This window comes from Microtus ochrogaster, unplaced genomic scaffold (assembly GCF_000317375.1).
Source record: "Microtus ochrogaster isolate Prairie Vole_2 unplaced genomic scaffold, MicOch1.0 UNK2, whole genome shotgun sequence".
Taxonomy (NCBI): domain Eukaryota; kingdom Metazoa; phylum Chordata; class Mammalia; order Rodentia; family Cricetidae; genus Microtus; species Microtus ochrogaster.
The window spans coordinates 22,116,601-22,139,812 of NW_004949100.1; the positions used below are offsets into that span (position 1 = coordinate 22,116,601).

Here is a 23,212-nt window from a genome sequence, read left to right on the forward strand (position 1 = left end):
GACCAGGCAGGGCTAGGTAAAAACGATAGTCAGACTTGTGATCTTCCCCAAGACTACTTCCTTGGGTATCATGCTGTCTCTGCCTTCCATGGATGGAACTGCAAAGCTAATCATGGATTAACACTAGTAAGATACAATGCAACCAAATTTGATTTAAGAAAGAAAATCAAACGAATGGAAAGACAGAGGCAAGCAAAAGGGGAATAAAGGATGGTATAAAAAGGAAATCATTATGAGCTAATAAAAGATATAATAAACCAGAAAAAAACAAAATGAAACTCACTTAAAAACCTAGATGATGTGCAAACACCTTATTAAAGTAATTCTGGACTACTCAGTATTACAAAAGGAAGAGTGACATCAGAAAATCACAAAAGCAGTAGTCTCTAGCCAGGAAATAGATTGTTACACTGGCCTCGGGAGCTCAAAAGGCTCCCTCAGGCTCTGGAAAGGGTCTCTGAGAACTTGTGAGACAAACTGGTATCATTTTAGTAGCTAAACTCGGTCAAACTCCAATTTTGCCCTGATTACACGATTTCCGACAGATTAGATGGAGGTTTGCCCTGGTACTCCTCATCAGACAACACACTTCACAGCCGCTTTCAAGAAAAATAACTTCGTGCCAGAAGCTTCGAAAACGCTGCGGTACCCCTCTGTGATCCCATTGTTAATGTCTAGGGGTCCTAATTAGATTCATTCTCTCTGCCAGTTAAAGAATTAAAAGGCAAATCGGATGCAACAGGTATCAGTGCAGCTGCAGCAGGGAAATCTCAGACAGCAGTAGACAGAATCAGCTGGAAAAGAAAGGCTTTTATAAGGGGGAGGAAACACACACACACACACACACTACCAAACACAGAGAACCTGAAGGCCTCTGCTTAAAGACTGTTGTTTGTTTGTTTGGTTGGTTGGTTTTTTTATTTTGTTTTGTTTCATTTTTAAAGTGACTCTGAAGGCTTTTTCTTCCCCCAATTTAGGGGTGGCTAGTTGAAAACAGTCAGGATGACTGATTGGCCCACAGCTGTGGGGTAAACATGTCCTGATCTTGTCTTGAGCTTGTTGAACCAGGACATCAGTAGGGTCCACCACTGGCAGGAGAAAAGCCCATAAGGACTCTGTTTTAAACTTCCAGGCTTTTGTCTCAGGTTAGGGGGATGAGGAGAAGCCACCATCTTGGAAATTCTCCATCTTTCTTACCTAGTTATGGCTCTTCCCCCTGTGTTAGGTTATCAGGAAATCTGTTTGATTCCTAGGCGTTCACCAATGCTGCCATCCGGCTGGAGGCAGTGCTCACCTGATACCCCTTTGCTGTGGGCTGCACAGCTGTGTATTAACTTTACAGAGGGGCCTTACTACATGAGGATGGATGCCAAAGGGCCTGTGAAGTCCTGCAGAAAAGAATCCCATCTCACTTTGTTCAAACCACCTTGTCGAGCCTTGGAAATCTTTCCCCTGCTTTCACTCTTACATGTTCCCTCCCAAATAAAGTCCATTTTCATTTCTAAAGCAATTTTAAAGAAAATATGGTCCTAAAAATGTTGCTGAAGCCTTTGGGTGGTTTCTTAGCAAAGAAAGCCCTTTGCCAAGTCACAGGCCACAATCTTCACGGTTCAATGTAGTCCCAGATATAGATTAAGATGCTCACGGTTTTTTCATGATGATTAATAGACCATGTAAGCAAGTATGCACATAGTTGGGAAACTTGGGATTTTGTAATGGTGGCATCAGGACAAGAGATACTGAAGAACATGATAAATGAACTTTCCCCAGAGAACCCTCAACTACTGCCTCTCAGAAGGAAACCACCTGGGTGCTTCATGAGTAATTTACCGTGAATGTGGGAGCAGACATGAACAAAACATACACAAAACTAATGATCCAATAAAGAGATATTTATTCACTGGTTACACCATTCAGCACATTTCTTCACCCTGCTTTCCAATAGTCTCTGTACCCCCAGGTTAATGCCAATATGAACATCAATGATTCCAACTACACAAAACAACATATTCTTGCATTACCTCTCAAAGATGGAGGTTCAATATTTTCCCTCTTTAGCTAAAGAGAAACAAAATGTATTTATTGTATGTTCTTACAGGACTGATGTATGGATGGTACTTAAAAGGCAAAAAAAAAAGGAAATCCCCCACCATAATACTAAGGTCATAAAAGCATGCTTAAGACTTCAGGAAACCTGCCACCCATGGAATTCTGGGAAGCAGCCAGTTGCCATCACATGTTGTGGAGGAGCCCAGAGGAGGCAGAAACAAGCAAGCTGGCTCATCTCCCAACCTGCATTTTCGAAAAGCATTTGCCCAGAAAGGCAGTTTCTAGGTCTAGAGAAGCCATGCCTTCCCCAGCCATATGCCAGATTACAGAGTCTGTTCTCAGACCTCACACTCCATGTTCTCCTGTACCTGGGATATCATGTAGCAAGGTTTGGGGGTGCCAACCTCTCAGCCTGATGAAAGTCTGCTTCCGCTATTTTGAGGGCCAACTGATTCTGTTGTTCCGTTTTTCATTATATTTGGTGCTGAAACCTGGGCAGAGCTTCCTTCTAGGTTCAGCCCAAAGGGAAACCTTTCTTTCACCAGGCTCTTTTTTCTCCATATACTGTTTCTCATCTTTCCTTAACCATCCAAGAGCCACTTCACCCTCCAGGTTCACTATGGCTTTATGGCAGTTGGTTGGGACATAGAGACCTAATCTCATCAGGGGTCATTGTTTCTAGCAGGCTTAAGACCATGTAAGTGGAGCAAAAAGTTTTGTCTCAACTCCTTGTTGGCAGAATAAAAAAAAAAAATCCCCTCTTTTTCTTACGTTCTAACTCAATTCCCCACACTTGAGAGGGATGCCTTTGCAAACAAAATGCTGGCCTTTCTTTGAGCAGGCAAGCAGGTAAGGGCCCAGTGGATACCCAGCAGTGCCTGGACACTTGGATTTCATTTCAGACCCTAAGGTCTCTCAATCTTCCTGATAGTTCCTTCAAGAGAGGTCTGTGGGAACTTCATTCTGGTGATATTTCCAAACAGGAGGAAGCATCAAGCAGGAAACTAGGCCTGGCCTATTCAAACCTACAGGATAGAAACAGCTCCTCTATTTCTAAGGAACAACTGGGCCTCATCTGAACCTTGACATGCACCCGATATACACACAACAACCAGAACTGCTGGCTGACTTGGCATGTTTGAACCTGCCATCTGTGATAGTATAACCAAATTCCTCCAAGGAAACAGCATAGGTAGGCTTCAGAGGGTCCCTACCTTCAGGTCTCCTTTTTTATCTCCGCTCATCTTCCTCCCTTTATTTCTCTGTTTCAGTACAACAGGTTTTATTACCTTGAACTTCTAAACCCTGTTCCTTGGAAATCTCTCCCAGATTTGGGTCAGACAGATTACCCCACCCTACCCTATCAAACTTTCTTCCTATTCTGCCTCTCTACACATAGCTTCTTTCCCCTCACACTCCTGTCTCCACAGTCTGCTCACCACTGCCTTCTTTCTCCTCCTTGATAACTGAAGCTAACCCACACTATGCTTCAAACTCTTGGCCCATAGATCTACTTCCTTTGGTATAAAAGGTCCACTTGAGATCAGGGATCTTGTCCCTCCTGAGAGAACCTCTAAACCTTGCTAAGAACAAGAACACAGTCCTGGTCTACATGATCACTGACGGTTTTCCCTTAGCTCAAGTGTGCCACAGTGAAATCTTATCCGCTAGGGATCGAATGGGAGCTGCGGGAGCAAAAGCGATGGTGGCAGAAGCAGAGCATCTGCTATGCACGGGTCACAGTGTGGAATTGTCCTGTGCTGTTTGTGCTCACTGAGAAGCTGGCTCTGGAGATGGAATTTGCCCCTCCCACTTCAGACTGAGGCCTGTTGATGTCACTGTCCTGGGTCAGACTGCCCCTGACTCTGTGACAAGGAAAAGGAGAACATAATAGCCCAGGAATAAAAGTGCTGTATTTTAAGGAAAGCTAATAGGTAAACTATTTCCAGCATAGGTTACTATTATTTATCTCATGATATAGAGAAATTTGTAGGAAAAGCAGCTAATGACATGTCTATCCATAAAGCGAACAGAAAGGACTTTCTTTCTAGAATTTCACTAACCAGTTACTCCAAAATAAAAGTTCTGGCAGGGCTTCCTTGGATGATTTCTAGGGGCAGTTCTAAGTGTTTTACTCACTATCTGATGTTTTGCATCAGCTACATGCACTCATCCAAAGCCAAAAGCATGGGTATAATAGATGGTTCCATATACAATATAAAGATTGTCTTGTCTTTTCTGAAAGGTTACCTGGTAATTTATAAAGTCTTACAGTTCGTGCTATGCACACAGATGTTAATTAATTGCAATATCCTATGAATGAAGTTTAGATTTCTGCTTTCTATTATTTATATAGTATTTCACAGCACTGTCTTTTGGGACAAACAACTGCCTTCTACATAAGTCTAGCTGTGGTGGGCTGTAAAAGATCATGGCAGATAGACTTGTAGAATATAGGTGTTCCTTCATCAGGGAGGAGTAAGAAGGGTCATTGGACTATCGTCCCTGGGTAAATGTGACTGTCTACATTTGACTCTTTAACCCATGATGTGACAGGAAGTCACAAACTTATGAAATAATCTCTGAATCTGTACATTTTATAATCCACTTGTAAAGGAATTTTTTTTTTAGTATTAGGAAATATGAAAATGGATGTCAGCTGGATCTTTGGAAGAAGGTAAAATTTAAATTGATTATAAAGAATGCAGAAAGCATCCCAAGCACAAAAGACATTAAAAAAAAAGTCCAAGTAAGGATGCACGGTGTTGGACACATCGATGAGAAGATCGTCCATTCTACAGAAGGTTGGGAAGCAGCATTGAAAGGATGGAGGTTCATTCCTGGTCTGTAAAGCTAATGTCATATTGAAGGGAGCAGGTAGAAATTCTTCAGCAGACAGAACTAAAGTGCTGTGTGTAAGGAGAGAAGATGGAACTGCAACTTACATGTAGGGAGAAAGGACCCAAGGACAAGACCAGAAACATTTCGGTGTTTCTTGAGGCTGACCTGGCAGAGATGAAGATATTCTAACAAGTCTCGTGTGTTTCTCAATCTGATTTGTCAGACTGTTGAAACAACAAATGAGAAAGAAATGTGAACTTCTCCAGGACTCCCATGCTGGGAGAAGGAAAAGTTCCCAGCCAGGAAGACAACTACTCTCAGAAAGAGATTTGACTCATGTTTGACATCTTGTCTAAACACCTTCCAGAATGACACTGCAGCCCAGACAATGATGTGTCAATGCTGGGCATGACCACACCTCGCCTGGTTCTGCTAAGATGAGCACATCCTTAGCCCTCTATTTAAACTTTGATCTCATTTCAGGAGGGGTTTTCTGGCTCTCTTTGTCACTCTTCTCAATGTTATCACACTGAATAAATCTCCCTTTTCTGTGCTCCATTATTGATTCGGATCCTTTCGTTGACTTATTGAGGACTGGGGAGGTCAGACCTTATTGGGGCACAGATTGTGAGCACAGCCTCAGTATCATTCCGACATTAACTTTTAAACCTTGAACAAAGAATGACACCAAAGGACAAAGAATGAAAATGGGAAGGTAGGAAAGTATATTTCTGAAATTGGTTATTCTCTGTGTGGAGGCTGCCTAACTCTAATATTTTTACTTGAACACCAAGTTTTCAGAAAGAGAAGAATTAGACTATAAATTAGACCAGAAATAGCTATAAATTTGGTTTCAAACATAAACTTGAGATGATAAGATATTTTTCACATGAAACACCTTGTAATCTCAGTGGGTTCAGTGTTAAAACAAGAAAATTCTGGGCTGGAGGACATCACTCAATTGTAATGCTCCTGTTGGGATTGGAAATGTAGAACCATATTTTGAAGATCAATGGAGAAAACTTCTTAGCTTCCTTGTGGGTACATTGGATATCAAACCTCTGATGTGCTCAGTGGATAATATTTTAAGAACATAGAGGTGGAAGTTGCTACCTATAGCAGCTCTAAGGTGAGCAGCCAGGACAAGGGCCGTGCCTTTTCAGAATGTGCTTGTCACTCCCACACAGAAAGAGCTGCCTCTTTTCCCCAACTCTCTTTCCCAGTGGCCTCTTACCAAATCTGGTGGGAGTTGCAAGAGCCTCTTAATCACAAGTCATCTTGGGAAGGAGCACCAGATAACAGTGTTCTCTGCTCTGAGATTGGAATCAGCCTCTATTGGGAATGGAAGATGCAGTAGTCCAGCTAGTTTGTCACCATCTCATTACCAGTTACAAAAGCTCATGTTCCAGTGATCACAGAACCACACACAACCTCGTGAAGATTCCTATTTAAAGCGAGTCTTACTGAATATATGTTTATTTTCTATTACTGTGATAAAACACCATGACCAAGGTAAGGTAACTAATAAAAGAAAGAGTTCAAATGGCTTTATAGTCCCAGAGAGTTAGAACCTGTGATGGCAGAGTGAAGACATGGCAGCATTGGCTGGAGCAGCAGCTTTGTTCACATCTCAGTCCATAAACAAAAAGCAGAAAGCACACTGGGAAACACATGAGACTTTTGAAACCTCAAAACCCACTCCCAGTGACACACCTCCTCCAAAAAGGCCACACCTCTTAGCCCTTCCCAAACAGTTCCACCAACTGAGGACCAAGTATTCAAATGTATGAGTCATGTGGCTCATTCTCATCCAAAACACCACACTAGATAAATACCCAAAGACTGAATGGCTGCTATAGACAGTGCACCCTATCCACTCATCAATATTACAGCCCTCTAGTTCCAGCAAAGGCCACAGGAATCTCGAACTAAAGAAATAGCTCTGGTCACCTGGACAACATCAGTTTGGTTTTACTGTCAAAAGTAAAAGCTGAAAAAATTAAGTATCACCACTAACAGTCAAAAAAGTTCAAATTTAAGGACTCAGAAAAATGCAGTTTTAAAATAGTCTACCAGCAAATAGTCCTTTTAAATCTTATAAATTATACTTACTTGTGTGTCTTGAATAACATATCATAAGTAAAAAGCCAGACTTTTAAAAAATGAAGTGAAAATAAACTCAGAGATATAAGATAAAAAGCTTAGAACACAAAGCAAAAATGGATAAAAAGACAATTGTTGCATACAAATACTTTATATCTTTGTTATCTAAGAAGGCTTTTGATGTACCATGGAAAATCTCAGTGTTTGCTTAGAAAAGACAGTTAATTCTTTTTCTTTCACTTCTAAGACAGATCTGGGCCAATACGGCAACCTTCAGAATCCAGACTGTATGTTAGCCATTGGGCCATCATCTTCCGTTTTTGACTCCCTACCTCAGATTACAAATGGCTCCTAACATTCTAGTCATCACAGTAAGATTCTATATCTAATATGGCGGAAGAGTAAAGAGCTACTACAGCTTGCCAGATGAGTCAGCTCCCTTACAGAGCTCCTTCAGAAGCACCACCTACTGATTCCCAAATATATCTCTTAAGATTTAGTCTGTCATATGACTATATCTACTTGACAGGAAGACTGGGAAACAATACTTTTAAGATGAAAATATTTCTAAGTTCCAGCAGGGTTTTTAATTAGGGGAAGTAGGGAAAGAAAGGGAAAGATGTGCGATAAAATTCTTGGCAAATACAATAAAGGTACAGAATTGACTGTCACACTTAGCATGTTAGGGAGGTGTTTTCCTGTGGTGAAAATGGAATTCGAAGGGGTATTCACATCCAGATAAGGGGAATAACAGCAACAAAAATCTAGATAGCTCAGTATAGTATTCAAAATCTATAAAAAAAATCTTAAAATTATTCAAGTAACAAGAAACAGATAATGTAAATTTAGGCTGTCTTTAGGCTAATCCATGGTCAGCAAAGGAAAACTAATGAATATGCAATCTTGGGGAGAAAAACGTGCCACAAAATAGCAATTACAGTCAAAATATTATTTGTGAAAAAGAAAAATATCCCTTACCTGTTAAATAATCACTATTTAAAGTCTTTGTAGAAATAGACCCTTTCCCAGGTCTTTGTGTATTTGTGTAGTATTTGTCTAAAGATACATGTACATATGCCTACGTATGATTCTTATTTTGATTTGTGATCCAGGAATTCCTTGGTCAAATTTATCTTTTGAAACAGTAATAACATTTATTATATACATCAAAAAAGTATGATATATATATGAAGAATATATATATATATATATATATATATATATATATATATATATATATTCTTCCTCTGTCGGGGAAAAAGAAGATAAAAGTTTAGATTTCACAATTTTCCCCAAAGATGTCATATCATGATCTAAAGATATGCTTTTAACAAAGAGACATTTTAGTTCATTGAATAAAATGATGGAAAATATTTGCAAAGTTCCTTTGAGCGATAGTGCTATATACTGATAAAAATAACACATATCATTGAACATGGGTTAGTTCAACAGGTGCCTAACTAGAAGTGTCACATGGGTGCAATAGTGGCATACATGTTATGGGAGTAACCAACCACTTTCTGTTTGCATTTAAGGCCCACTTCATGAGATGGAACTCATACCTGATACTGTTAAAGTAGCTAAGATCCCAAGACCAGATTGGTTGTGGGTCTAAGGTAAACCTACCATTGTTATTCTGTTAAATGAATGTAACAGCAAAATGACTCCTAATAACATATTCCTATAACCACAGATCTGGCCCTCGCACTACCTACATGAGAGAAGCTTCTTTTTGACTATATCAGAATTAATGTGGAGATCCACAAACTAGACAATGTGCTGACAGTGACAGACTATGCTTTGGCTTCTCAGTCCTACTAAATGAGATTTTGTCAAACCCTATCCCTCATGATTCAGGAGTCTATGTGAAAGAGAAAATGGAAGAATTATAGAAGCCAGATGGCTGGCTCTGTGGAAATAGTGTCTTCCAGAGACAACAGGTCTGATATGAATGCACAATATTGTGACAGCATATGCAAGGCCTGCACAGATTCAAGTTATATGGGATCCCAGCCCTGAAGGAGGGGAGTTGATATGGTCTCCACCCCTAGTCATGAAGCTAATCACAGTTGATACCCAGTGGCAAAGGGAAACCCAGTTTTTTTCAATGGAGTCTCCTGGATATATCAATCACCTTTCAGGACAATTTACATTGCTTTTGTCAACACAAAAGGAGTTCAGTGGGATTTTGGGGGACTTTTTGTTTCAATTTGCTTTGTTTTAGGATTTCTTTGTGTTATTGGTCTTTGGTTTGTTTTTTCTTGGGGGGTTTTGTATTTTTTAAAAAGAAAACTGGAGAAAGAATATAAAGTTGGGTGGCTAAGGAGTTGGGGAGAACCTGGGAGTAATTGGTGTGTGGAGAAACATGATCAAAATATATTGTATGAAGTTTTTTTTTTCAAAACAAAATTTTCTAGCTTGCTATTGACTCTTGTTGTTTTTTTGATGTTTTAATTTTTTGAGAATTCATTACAATGTATTCTTTTATATTATTTTCCCATGCCCCAGCCCCTCCCATACTTTTCCCTTGACCATTGTTATTAAAGAAGACAGTATTGACCATAAAATCTCCTGCTGAAATTGGAACTAGTTGAATTTGATGCCAACTGATTCTGATCTTACAGCCTGAAAGAAGCAGAGACCAGACAAGTCGCCTGGAAGAAACAAAGACCAGCAGAGCCCACTAGAAAGGGCATAGCCAGCCGATTGAGTTGCCTTCAGGCTGTGCAGTTTGCCCCAGCATTTTCATCACCCATGTGGTGGTGGACTTTGATGATGCAGCTGCCCCTATGTTCCTGTAAGTAACCCCAATAAAATGCATCGGTTCACCAAGTTACAATTTGTTGTATCTGTACTTAGGTCTGTTGTAGGCGCCTTTTCTGATCTACGTAGACATGTGTGTTGAATCTCCCAGGAAAAAGTCTTACTGCACCATAGATACTCCATGGCTATTGGTGGGAGCATTGTCAGCTCAAGTGTGATAACTTTATTTAAACTACATATGTTTACACATAGATTATATACATTATATGTGATTTTAGATAAATTAATATGCTTCCTTATGTATTTTCAGACATCCTTTGTGTTTTTGCCCCCTGCTTCCTCCATCTCTTCTGTATTGACTCTGTTTTCCCCATTTCTCCCTTCAATACAGAGGTGAGCAAAGAAACTAAAGAAAGTTCTGTATAAACTGGATTAAGCACTGGGCCAAGAACATTCGAACCTCTCCAAGCCACTGAAGTTCTATAGGTTAATCAGCCTTTGCAACAAAGCTTAAACAGGCATTTGTAGACATAGCTTTGCATTGATGGTTCTCGTTCCCAGTTCCAGAACCAACCACATTCTGTGCTATGTGTGTGTGTGTGGGGGGGGGCGGACACATAGTATTTTCAAATAGTTTAAGATAATGTCCAGTGTAATTAGGAAGACACATTTCTAGACTCTGATATAGACGAGGCTGAGTAGTAGGGAAGACAGCAGTCCAGGAGAAGCTAACTGGTAAAGTCACTAAGGAAAAACCTTCTGGATTATATCAAAACCATTAGCATAATGATCCAGGTCTTACTTGCTTTTTTTCTCATCTGTTCTATCTAGTATAACATTTATATGTGACATACAATAGAATTATTATACTTAAAATAATCAAGAACACTGTTTAGTCTGAAGGTAACAGATGAAAGAAACATGCATTTTAAAAAACCAAAATTTACATATTTTAATACAAAACTAGATTGACTATACATTTTCCCCTGTAGTTACAATTATTTGTGCCATATGAACAATCTTATTTATATTTAGAATTTTTAAATAAATCAATTAACTTTTAAACTTAGTTTTTATTTTGTCTATTTGGACCTTATAGTTACAATCTGATGTGAAGTGTCTAGCTATAAATCTGGGGAAGATTTGTAGTATCTTTAATACTTAAATTATCGCAACTCTTACCTATGGATACTGACTTGATCTGTTTTATTATATTTGTATTATACCAGACTTATTTTGTAATGGTAAGTGGAAAGTCACATTATAGAACAAATTAGATAACATATAGTATTTTTTAAAACTCTTTTTTAACAGGATTGTCCTTTTTTGCAGCAAGGTGAAGAGACAGGATTGTCTTTTTAATGAACCAAATTGTAATAACAGTGATAAAAGCAAAAAATTAGACTGGTTAAAAATCAGAATCTAAATCCTTGTGGGCATAACCAAATCTTGTTTTTTATTTGAATGGTTGGAAATTGAGGTGGAACCCAGAAGGAGTTATTGTAATATTGTCCATTTCCTTTGATTAGAAATATACAGACGTTAATTGTATGAGTCCCATTTAAACGTACAATAGGGCACCTTAGGGACCAATTTAATCAAGAAACGGTGCTGAAGGTATTAGCTGTCTTGACTATTATTGTTAGTAGGGACTTAGGTCTTTTGTATAATTTGGATAAGGAGATTCTAACAAATCTTTGGATATCTCTGGGAAGGCTAAACCAAGCTAAAGTTACTTTGTTTGTTACATATAAGTGTGCTATAAAGCCATTTACCATGCTGTATTAGTTGTCTCTTCATAGTAATAAAAATGGTTGTGCTTAGTTTATATATGTGTACGTATGTGTATATATTTTAATAGAAATATAATATAGCATATATGCTTTTAATAGGAAAAAGTTTGTTTTTTTTCGGTTATAAGAAATTGAATCTAAAAAATATAGGTACCTCAATATGGAGTTTCTTTTGGAAGATTTGTCAATTTAAAAACTAAGTTTTAAATTGAGGTATCTAAAGTAGGATGAAATGTTTGACATTATTTTTACCTTACTCTTTCTGAGTCACCTGTTCACCTTTGTAATAAGAATATAAATCATTTAACAAGTATCATACCTAAACTATTCTATCTTTATTTTTAAAATAAAAATACAGGGATGGATAATTGTGCCAATTATAATATTATGATATAAGATTTTAAGATTATCTGTAATTTAAAAATTACCTTGTAAGCCTTGAAGCAGGTTTTTTAAAAAATGATCATTGGCAAAAATGTTTAGAGATGTATCTTTCATAGGTTTGGCTAAGAAACAAACCCTGAAAGTTTTTTTATTCATTCGTTTGTTTTCAAAGAGTCAATAGTGATAAAATATCTTTTAAATGCATATATATATATACATATATATGTATATATATATATGCACACACACATACAAAGCACACTTAAAAGCACAGAGATAAAACAACCACTTAGTCATTGGAACAAAAAGTTTATTGTTTCAAAGGAGGGCAATTATCCGATAGAAAAATTGCACTGTGGAGCAGGAATAATTATCTCCTCAAGTTAATTTAAATCCTCAAGTAATACAAACCATGTTATAGCATCAGAATTGGGACAAGAAGCAGAATTGTACTCCAATAATTGGAATACTGGACAGGTGGTCACCCTTAGTTTATTGGGGCACTTGGAGTTGGACTTTTTTCCTTGAAATTTTAATTTTATAAAGAGACAAAGAAAATTGGGCCAATTTAATAACTGTAGTTTCTATGAGCGCTTACATACATACAAGTAAATCTGGTGCTATGTTAAGGATATAAAACAAATACATGTATACAGTGCATACATATATAATCAATCATAAATATATACTTTTAGAAACCAAGATTTTTTTAATGTTATTATTTTGAGGAATTATTTTTACCTTCTGTAATCCTCATTGTGAAAAGGTAATGTAATACAAAGATCTTTAGTAAACACACATTTCTATTATTTCATATGTAGTCTAACTTTAATAAAAACTTCACATTTAACATTTCAATATTAAGAAAATTTGGAAAAGGAACTATACTTTTATGTTACCTATGGTGATTACTCAATTGTGAAGTAAATTATTGGCATATTTCCTCTTTTTGAAAGAAAGTCTTATCAAAATCTATGTATATATCTTTAAGTTTACTAGCTTAATAAAATATTTATCTTCTGACTCTAGTGAGTATTATTTTATATTAACAGTAAATACTTTGGGACTTATGAAACAATTGATAGACCCAAAGGTATTATTTCATAAAGTTTTAAGATGTTCCGAGTACACAACTTTATGAAGTGGCATATATTCCTCAGGCCTTTTAATACACTGCCAAAATACTCACATTTTAAAATATACACATGTGCATTTTAATTAGGCATGCCCAAGATAATGTTTTAGCACACGATTAAAACGAGTTAGAAGAAACTGATATGATCACAGTTTTAAAAAATTTCTTTTGACGCAGACAACACATGATAATCATTATCATAGACACACATGACACAATTACATGCAATCTAGGTGCACTTTAGTTTGGAAAGAGGACAGTTTATTCATTTTAAGTTGTTTTATTATTTTACATGTATAGGTGCTTTGCTTGCACTTATGCCTCCACATAAATGCAGTGCCCACAGAGGCCAGAATAGGGCATCAAATCCCCTGAAACTAGAGGTACAGCTGCGTCTGAGCCACGAAGTGGGTGCTGGGAACTAAACTCGGGTCCTGTGGAAGATCCACCAAGGCCCTTAGCCCCTGAGCCATCTTTCCAGGTTCTGCCTTTAAAAAAAAAAAAAAAAACTCCCATAAAATGAAAAAAAGAGTTTAAATTTATCTATTTTGACCTTAAAAGTTATAGAAGTCAGCCTCTTCTTCAGCATATTAGAGGGAAAGCAGCAGCAGGGCTTCCTTGTCTATGCTCTCTCTTTACAGAACGCAGAGGAGACAGGCAGGAAAGCAAAGAGGCAGAGAACATAACGACCTCCCCATTTCTCCAAAAACTTGTGAGTTGAAAGTTTGCAACTGTCACACAGAAAACTGCCTGGGGTACCAGATGGTAGTTTCTCTCTAAACACTTCCTCCTTTCTGGAAACCTTGTTCGCCACTGCTCCTCTCCCTCCCCATCTGCTTTCCCCTTTTCTCCTGAATAGAAAGTTTGCAAGCCTCTAAGTATTGACTAGGGATCAGGCTTCTGTGCTGCTTTGACTATGGATGCTCTTGCCATTCACCCCCCATCCTCTTCCACTGGGTCTTGGGGTTACCCATTCATAAAATCATGAATGTGCTCAAAGACAAGGGTTATGAAAACGTATGTGTTTCCAGGCAAGTAATAAGGTTCCTTCTGATCCAGGAGCAGGAGGCATGTTGGGGTTCCCCGTGAGGCCTTACACAGACAGCTCTGTTGGGTTGGAGGAACCAAGTGCCTCTGACCTTCTGTTACTTTATGATTAGGCTCTCAGCAATTCCCCAAGCCAAAGTGTGCAGTCAGCAAAAGAAGTCACCAAAAAAGCGCAGAATTGGGTACTTGTAGAGTTCGGGAGATAAAGGGAGAATGTAGCAAATCACTCCAAAAGCAAAGAAAATCAAACCAAAACAAACCAGAAACCAAAATACCTTCAAATGTTTAAAATGGAACAAAAACTGACAAGCCAGTCAGACTCCAGAATGCCTTTGGAGATTTGAAAGCAAGAAGGCAAGCAAGCAAGCAAACAAACAAACAACAAAAAAAAGCATACCAAATGTCTAGACCAAAATGCTTCTAAAGTAAACAAACAAACAAACAAAGATACCTTACACTTTGAAAGCAAACCTAAGTAAGAAAGGCATCTATCAAATAGGATCTTTGAGCCGGGCGGTGGTGGCGCACGCCTTTAATCCCAGCACTCGGGAGGCAGAGGCAGGCGGATCTTCGTGAGTTCGAGACCAGCCTGGTCTATAGAGCTAGTTCCAGGACAGGCTCCAAAGCCACAGAGAAACCCTGTCTCGAAAAACCAAAAAAACCCAAAAAACAAAAAAACAAATAGGATCTTTAAACAACCAGCTCAGAATAAACAAATGGATCATCAATCAATCTAAGGGAGGTTTGAGAAAGCTCTGGAGAGAAATCACCAACAACCCACCTGAGGAAATAACTCCAAGTGGCTTGGACTGACTGGGTCATTGTCAGTGCCTTGCTTCTACCCAGGTACACCTATTGTGTGAAGTGGATTATCACCCCAGAGTCCCACACTGGGTACAATAACTGTCCGGGCAAAAGTGCAGCTCTCACCTCACATAGAGTAAGAGTTTAATTTGGAGCCAAATGTGAGTGATCATTGTCAAGGAACTCATATTTGGGTTATCCCCAATTTCTTTTCCAACATGAAATAGTTTCATCAAGTTTTTATAGTGACAGGACAAAGAAAGCTGTAAATCAAGACATTTTTCAAATCCATTGGTGGAAACATCAGAGAGGAAGGTGACAGCCAAGTGGAAGAACCTCAGCTGTAGATCTCAGATGCTGTCTGACAACAGTCTTAGCCCTTTGATTGATGGAAAACAGGCCTTTGTTAAGTGAATACATTCTAAAAGATTTTTATCTGGATATTAACTCTGGTTTTATCTAGTAGTCACAGGATGTCAGGTACAACACAGAGGTAGGCAAGGCATGGCTGTTTAGTGGGCTGATGGGGAACCTCCTTCAGCCAATGGCCTTTTGGAGGTTGGACCAGTTTGGGGCATGACTTTTGGGTACCCAGTGAAAGCCATTGGCCTGCCCAGCTCTACCTTCTCTTCTTCCCACACTCTACACCTTGAGGTTGGACGCCCATTGCTGTTCTGTGAGTTTTCCCCTTTAATAAAGAAAAAAAAAAACTTTAGAATACTCTTTTCTGAGTCACCTTGGGATTATTTGAATCATGCACCCCCTTTATGCGTTTAGCTTTAGTGGGCTAGAGTTCCCAAGGTAATCTTGAAACAGGCTCTGGACCTGAAACATTCCACCTTCATCATTGAAGTACTGATCAGTCAACCAGCCTTTGTGGACTCAGTTTCTTTCTAGAAGGTCTTGTTCACCGGGGTAAAAAGGAAATCTGAATATAGTAAAGCGTAATGGAAGTCCTGTGGAGGATAGTAACCCACTGATCGCATGCTGTGGTGACTTCGTTCTGTGTTTTCCTTTTGATTCTGAGATAGGTTTTCATGTAGCCCAGGTTAGCCTGGAACTCCCTATGTAGCCAAGGCTGGCTTTTAATCCTCCAGTTCTACCTCCCACCTCCTGCTGTGGATTATTATTTTAACTCTGTAAAGATGTGTGCCTGGTTATGCTGTGTTTGTTTAATTCTGTAAAGAAGTGTTGCTGTTTCAGCTTGTCTGCCTGCTGAACGGCCAATAACTAGGCAGTAGAGGGATATGCAGGCCGGATGAGAAGAGAGAAAAGAAGAGAGGAGAGAATGGGGGAGAAAGAGAGGGGAATGCCTGGGGCCAGTCAACTGCCAGCCCGCTAGACACAGAACAAGCAGTAAAAGCAGGACATGCAGAATGAAAGAAAGGTAAAAAGCACCAAGCAAAACGCAGATGAAGAGGAACAGATTAAGTTATAAGAACTAGTGGAACAAGCATAAGATAAGGCCAAGCAATCATAACTAATATTAAGTCTCTGTGCCATGAGCTGAGATCTGGTTGGTGGCTCAAAAGAGAGTCTGCTGCAGCTTCCAAGTACTAAGATTGTGGGTTTTTTGTGTCACTGCTCCTGGCTTATGCAATGATGAGCTGGAACCCAGGGCCTCCTGCTAGGATCATGCTAGGCACGCACTCTTGTCAATCCAGCTCTAGCGTCCCTCCACATCCTGATGTCATGTCCCAAGGCCTTCTGGGAAGGAAGATGATGAGTTCAGCAACTGATTGGTTTCATCTCCCCAAAGCATGGTGTTCTATTTCATTTCTCCATCTTTTTTTTTTACTGCTTAATCTGTATCTATATCCCTTTTAATAAAGTATGTGACAAAGATTTCTGTCTCTTAAACCTCTCTGACTTAAACCTCAAAGGGAAAAACAGGCAGCATTCTTACAACTTAAACAGGTGTTAAGGACAAAGTGATTGAATTATAATCCCTGGTCATAGAAGTAAATTTTGGTCCTTTTTTTTTCCCTTTCACACACATGATATTTCCCTGACATCTGTGCAATACAAATATATCTAGAAAGTGTGAAATGAAAAATCTGTTCCACCAAATACATAAAAGAGACCCCAAACGAAGCCTCTATGATGGTGTTCATCATCATGGGCACAGATGGTGTCCTCCTCTGGCTCACCCCTCCCTCCCCTCCCTGCAGGCTTAAGTTTCATCCACTGTATTCATCCAAAAATATCACATGCGAATAGATAACACCAGCAGAGCCCATCTGCACACTATATTTTTATTTTTCTGTCCTTCATGTGCATCCAATTTTGGGTGGATAAATCAAGGAAAGTATGGCTTCTGGTCCTACAATGCTCAGATTGAATACATATTGTTGCCATAGGAATTTAGTGACCTGGAAGTCAAGAGGTCATGAAAGCATTTCATCAATAACCATGGCTTTATCATCCTCTTACACTGATCGCTTGTCATTTTCCCCTCCAGTGCCTATGCGATAGCCACTTACTAATAGCCCCAAGGATGTGCATTATGGAACAGGATCTATAAAATCATCAATATGCTGTTCTGTTTTCTAAAATATCCAAAAGAGGCTTTAAGACACGCATGCCTGGAATTTATCCATCAGGTGGAGTTGGAAGCCTGTGGAAACACAAGAATGCTACCACACCCTTGAAGACTCCAACAGTCTTCCCACTGTGTGCACAGCAGCCTAGTCTGGAAAAGTGATGCTTACAAGTAAACCTCATAGAACAGACGTGGGCAAGGCAAGTAGGAAGTCATGGGACTCGGACTCACCGCTTGGTGTAGCCCGTTCCTGGGTGGTATTGTTAACCCTCACGCGTGTTTTTAAGATGGGGAAAATTAGAGAAACCAAAAAGGGAAAGTGTCGGGTGAATCTCGGGGAACACATGACCACAGATCACTCAGAAATCACCCTTGATGATGACGAAAACAGAGGCTTGTCTGTCAGCTCCTGAAATTCTAAACATTCCCAAACTGCACATCTTTTCAACACCCGCACTCTAGGAACAACAAACACCAGGGATCTCCCTTCTCTAACACAATGCGTTTAATTTTAAAATTAGAAAAGAATCACTATGAGTCTCCACAGAGAATAGGATTGACAGAAAGCTCAATAAGATTACTGGAAAATTTGCATTGCACCCAAGTGTCCTTAAGTTACTGTACACAAAAATAAGACACGTACATTTAAAATGATAATTGGATTATCTATTGCTTTTCACCCTCCGAGTTGCTCAGTGGAGTAAAACAAATACAAACAAACAGAATCAGGGTCTCAAAGTGACCTGTAGCATTGTCTGGTTAAACTTCCTACTTTTAAAGAAGAAAGTAAGTCACAGAGGGGACAAATGACTGGAAAGAAGCTACTCAGAGATGCAGTGCAGGAAGGGCACAGAGGACTGGGTCTCTTGGCTTCTTAAGGTGGTTTGCCCTGGTCGAAAGAAGAGGGGAGCCTCAACGTCTAAACGGCACACCTGTCCATTCCAGAATCTGTCTGTAAGAAGTCTAAGGAAGCTAGGCCAGGAAATATGTTTGCCTCTAACTGCTAGGTCATTTCAGAAATACAGTGTATGGTGGTTAAATGTGATTTGCACAAATATGGGTCAGGTCTTTTCCTAGACACATCAGGCATCGTTGCGAGCACTCAAGTAGACTCTACACTTGAGGAAGCAGCAGCAGCAGTTCCTGGTTCTGCTTACGTACAAAGTTAGAGGACAGAGAACTTGGGCCAAACAGTTTTCTTTCAAAGCTGAGACAGAACAAAAGCAGCGGCCAGATAAATTTTTGTCAAAACAGACAAATACGGATCACTCAAGTAAAAGCATTAAATAACTCAACCCTACAGCATTTTAATGTCCTCTCCACATAGTTTTGCTTGTTCTCTTGAGACGAGTAAAGCCTCCCTGGGAGGCATCTGCCGAAAGGCCTGGATTTGAGTCCTTGCTTACCATTCCCATTAAGCATCTTACATAACCTCTCCGATTCTTCCAACTGACTCATGAAGCAGAAAATACCCACCTACCTCCTGCCTATACCATTACAGAGCATCTCCATGACCTGAAATCCATTCAGTAAACGTTCCTCACTACAGATCACGGACCAGGCAAAGCGTGAGGTGCTGCAGAGATGAGTGGCTAGCTGACAGTGCCCTTGTTTTGAAGAAGCTCAGAGGAACATGTAAGCTAGGAGGCTGTGGTACCTTCACAGCTCAGATACCCGCAGCATGATCAGTGCTAACTCAGCTGTGTGGATGAAATGGCTATGGGCAAACGGTCAACTATGCCTGGCAGGTACCGTTCTTCCAGGATGCTATTTTGATTGTAACTCTTAAGGAAATTAGTGCTCAAATGTGGTATTCTGTGTAGTTAAGTCAATGGTTGAATGCCTTACCGTGTCTAAGTTTTCATAATGACCGACACAAATGAAAACACTTTATTTGCCTGTTTAGAACTGTCATTTGCCTCACCCTTTATCAAAACAGCAGCAAATGTTGGCGTGTATTATGAACAATACCAAGTACTACCAGAGAAAGTAAACCCGGTGCTATTACCAATTACTGCGCAGGACAAAGCACGAGTCTACACTCTTTCATTAGAAACAAGCCAACAGAAATCAGTGGTTGGAAAGTTAATTCTCAGTTATCAAACATGAGGTTGTAATGCATGATTAAGTCTTAAAATGAGAGAGCGTGTTACACAACACACTCAACATTCTTCCCTGTTCCCCAGCTCCACTCCCCTGTGAAACCTCTTTCTCTAGTGGACCAAAATGGCTCTGTTTTAACTCATTAGTTGATTTAATTTATGGAAAAAGTGCAGACACTGGAGTTCAGTTTTTAAGGTGTAAAAATAAGGTTTGTAACAAACCCATAAGCAGCTCCTCACTACAAGTTTGCTCCCATTGTTTGGGCTATAACTATTTGTCTTTCCTAGCTGGGTAACTCTCTTGTCCCCTTGATCACTTATCAAAGAGTGCTGGAACTAGAGGGAACTCTAGAATTAACTGGACAAACTCACTTTACACTTACGGAATGAAACTAAGAGTTTTCTTCTAATGATTATATTTTCCCTTTAAGCATTTCTTCATTAATCATCCTATCTAAACCATGGGCGGCAGAGCATCAATAGGCCTACCCCTGGAAGCCAAAGTGTGAAAGGGATGAGCCTCCGAATGATGCTATATCCACAAATAACAGCCGCTGCAGACCTTCTGCCTGATCTTCCGCATGGTAAGCTGTTCCGGCTCAGGATGTGGCCTCCTGAACCACGTCAATAATGTCACAATCTGAATAAATTTAGGCAATTGTCTTAATAAAAACCCATCCCCCACAAGAAGAGACTGCACTGGACTGGGATCCTGGTGTGGGGTCTGTCAGAACGTGGCTTATTAAAGGAAATACTCCAGACCTCAACTTGCCTGTTGGTCTAGGAATTAAAATAGTTCTTCATTTCACCAGTGACACATTCGAGAGGAGGTAGCAAGCAGGGGACTCAGGCAACAGGGGATTCTGCCACAACCTACACACACACACACACACACACACACACACACACACACACACACACACATTTATATTAGGATAGGCATGTAGACTGTAATCCCTTCTTAGTGGAAAACACATTTTCAAAATGAATCCCCAAGCTAGAGTGAATTACCGTGATAGCCACAGCCGGAGGGAGTCCCACTTTGGAGAAATGCAGATCTGGCCGCCTGCTTGAGAAGCCTTGGAACACCACACCGCCGGGGTCTTTTAAAAGGTGGCTTTTCAGGTAGGGTACCTACCCTCCTAAATGGCCTTTTTAAATTCCAGAGAAAAAAGAAGCCACCCCTTATCTTTGAACTATGCTCTTCTTCCTATATCCACTTCTGCTGAATACAGCATAGTTATCTTTTCAAAGAAAGAAGGAAAACAAGGGAGACTCGCACCACTGCAGATCCCAGAAGAAGTAGCCCCAAACTACAGCAACGTCAAAAAATAGCTTCAGCAGCTAGGAAAAATCCCCGCATGCTATCTGCTGTTAGCTCAATGCAGACTGAGGCTAGCCGTGCCCGGAACCACAGCAAGCTGGGGCATCTCTGCAGCCTGTGTCCCTGCCAGCTCTCCCCCCACCCCCATGCGCTGAATTTGGCAGAGAAGTTACCCTGCCCAGCCTCTGTGCACAAGATGAACAGACCACACATCCACGTTCCCCAGATTAGTTCAGAGCCTGGGAAAGTGAGGCTTCGGGGCTGTCAGAAAGCCCTGAGAGGGAGGATGGAGGGCTACTTTGAGCTCTAGGATTTTGCTGCATTGTCATGGCCTGGTAAACTATGGAGAATGTGTCGGATCTCCAGCCAAAAAAATAAAATAAAATAAAATGGACCGGATGCGGTTTTCCCAGCGCCCCTGCCTACCCCCCACCCCCGCCCCTCTTCCCGCCTATGTGCAGGTAGCAGTAGGGTGGGCGAAATGACCAGCTGCTCTCGCTGAAATTCAGGTGGCAGGCCCAGCTGAGAGGCACAGCCAGCCAGGGATAGGGAGTCGCCTGGGGAACACCCACACCGCGCATCTTCCCAGCCAGTCACCACCCAGGGGACTGCACCTGGCCACCGGCTGCAGGAGCCCTTGAGTAAGCTCAAGAGAGTTCGAGCGGAGACCACGGGATACAATTGTCTAAAAGCCCATCCCAAGCGTTGGTTCATAAGGAGTGGGTGTGGGCTGGGAAAGGGGATTACGTAGGTCTCTCCGCCCCCTCCCCTGGCATCTCCTAGCCACTGGGAGGGCGCCCAGGGGCGGAGGAGGCGCTGCGAACCCGTTTGGGGGCTTCTTTGTTTCTCTCCGGGGCCCTCACGAGGGCCCGCACAGCCTGCAGTACCCAAGCTTTGGGATGCCATCCCAGCCTGGGCGGCGACCCACCCCAAGCCAACAATTGAACCTCGCGGGAGTAAAGAGAGGGTGGGTAGAAGGGTGGATCCTAGCTGTAGGAGGGAGGGCGCTGCAGGGGCTTCACGGGGGTAAGGAAGCCTCCTGAGAAAGGGGGAAGGGGAAGCGGTGGTTTGAGCGTAGTGTCTGCTTACCTTGGCAGCCTCCGACTGGACACAGATCATGCTCCGGTCAGCACGCGGGTTAGAACTGGGGGTCGCACGTGGCTTGCATAGGTGCCAAGCATTGGGGACCTGGTTTGCGAGTCCTGGGCGATCAGCGTCTTTCGGCTTGCTCTGCCTGCCTGGAATCCAGAGCCGGTAGCTGTCAGAGCCTCCGGAGCAGCTCGCGGCTGGTAAACCTGTGCGAACCAGGAAGGGGGGCGGGGGGAGCTTCTGGGTCAGAGGCGTGTGGTGTTGCGACTCAAGCAAGGACTCCCGGTGCGTGGCAACGCAGCACACTTTATTGCTTTAGTCTCCCTCCTGCATCCCCTCCCTTCCTGCCTGCTGCTCTGTGGGAACCAGACTTCAGAACCAACCAGGAGCCAGGCTTGTTCTCTGTAGCTCTGCTCCGCCCTGGAGCTTCACGCACCTCCTCCTCGCCCCCATAGTAAATATATATTGATTCTTGTTACCACCGGCCCCATCCTTCCAACACCCAGCACGAGCGTGGAGCTTACCCTGCACCAGACACGGCTCACCAGTCCCTTTGTGCGTATGCAAATAGTGTGTTCTGAAACGGTGCAGTACAAACCTAGGTAGGTACACCGTGACAGGTGTTCTTACCTCAATTTTAAACACCATTCTTGTCCAGCTCACAGATTTATTTCAGAGCATCCTCCAGTATTTTCACAAATACCCTAAACAACATTGTTATCACAAACACAAAGGTTGAAAATCGCCCCGGGTATCTATTGTTGGCAAGCTTAGCTTTCCAAACATGCTCAGTATTAAATTGTGCACGTTGTCAATACTAAAGCCGGAAGGAGGAAAAATTTAAACCTTTCTTTAACCAGTCAACCAAGATACAAAAGAAAGTGAAATGCTAGTCACTGATTGCCAACTTCTCTACATAAACGAATTCAGGAGCATTTGGTCTACTTTGGGCTTGCATGTGTTCACATAAAGTGCTAAGTCTCTGAGCCCATAATCACCCCAAATCCATGATTTTATGCTCTTCACAATGCTTATTTATTTATTCCCATTTTCAAGCCCAGCATCCCCTAGGCACCCCAGTTTTCACATCCTTCAAAGTATCTTTTTTTCTCTCTCTCACCCCGGCAAGACCTCTATCTCTATAACTTTTACTGAAGAGCTGACCACACACATCTCCAACCCATTTATAACAAGGTGGCTGGCTTCTCGGTGATGGCCTTTTTTCATTGACCGGTC

The 23,212-nt window shown here is 41.1% G+C and overlaps 1 protein-coding gene and 1 pseudogene across 6 annotated transcripts in view; one reads left to right on the plus strand and one right to left on the minus strand.

Moving 5' to 3' along the window:
• The window catches only part of LOC102002135, a 50,686-nt pseudogene extending 46,814 nt beyond the window's left edge, over positions 1-3,872 (plus strand).
• The window catches only part of Hecw1 (HECT, C2 and WW domain containing E3 ubiquitin protein ligase 1), a 247,068-nt gene extending 224,753 nt beyond the window's left edge, over positions 1-22,315 (minus strand). For 5 of the 6 annotated variants that reach the window (XM_026788346.1, XM_026788344.1, XM_026788345.1 and 2 more), the window contains exon 1: positions 21,977-22,315. In XM_026788346.1, the coding sequence (XP_026644147.1) occupies positions 21,977-22,006 (30 nt within the window). In that variant the 5' untranslated portion in view covers positions 22,007-22,315. Of the gene's footprint in view, positions 1-20,574; positions 21,220-21,976 lie in introns of those variants that run through there. The other variant, XM_026788343.1, reaches the window with a different exon arrangement.
• Positions 22,316-23,212: the final 897 nt, after the last annotated feature.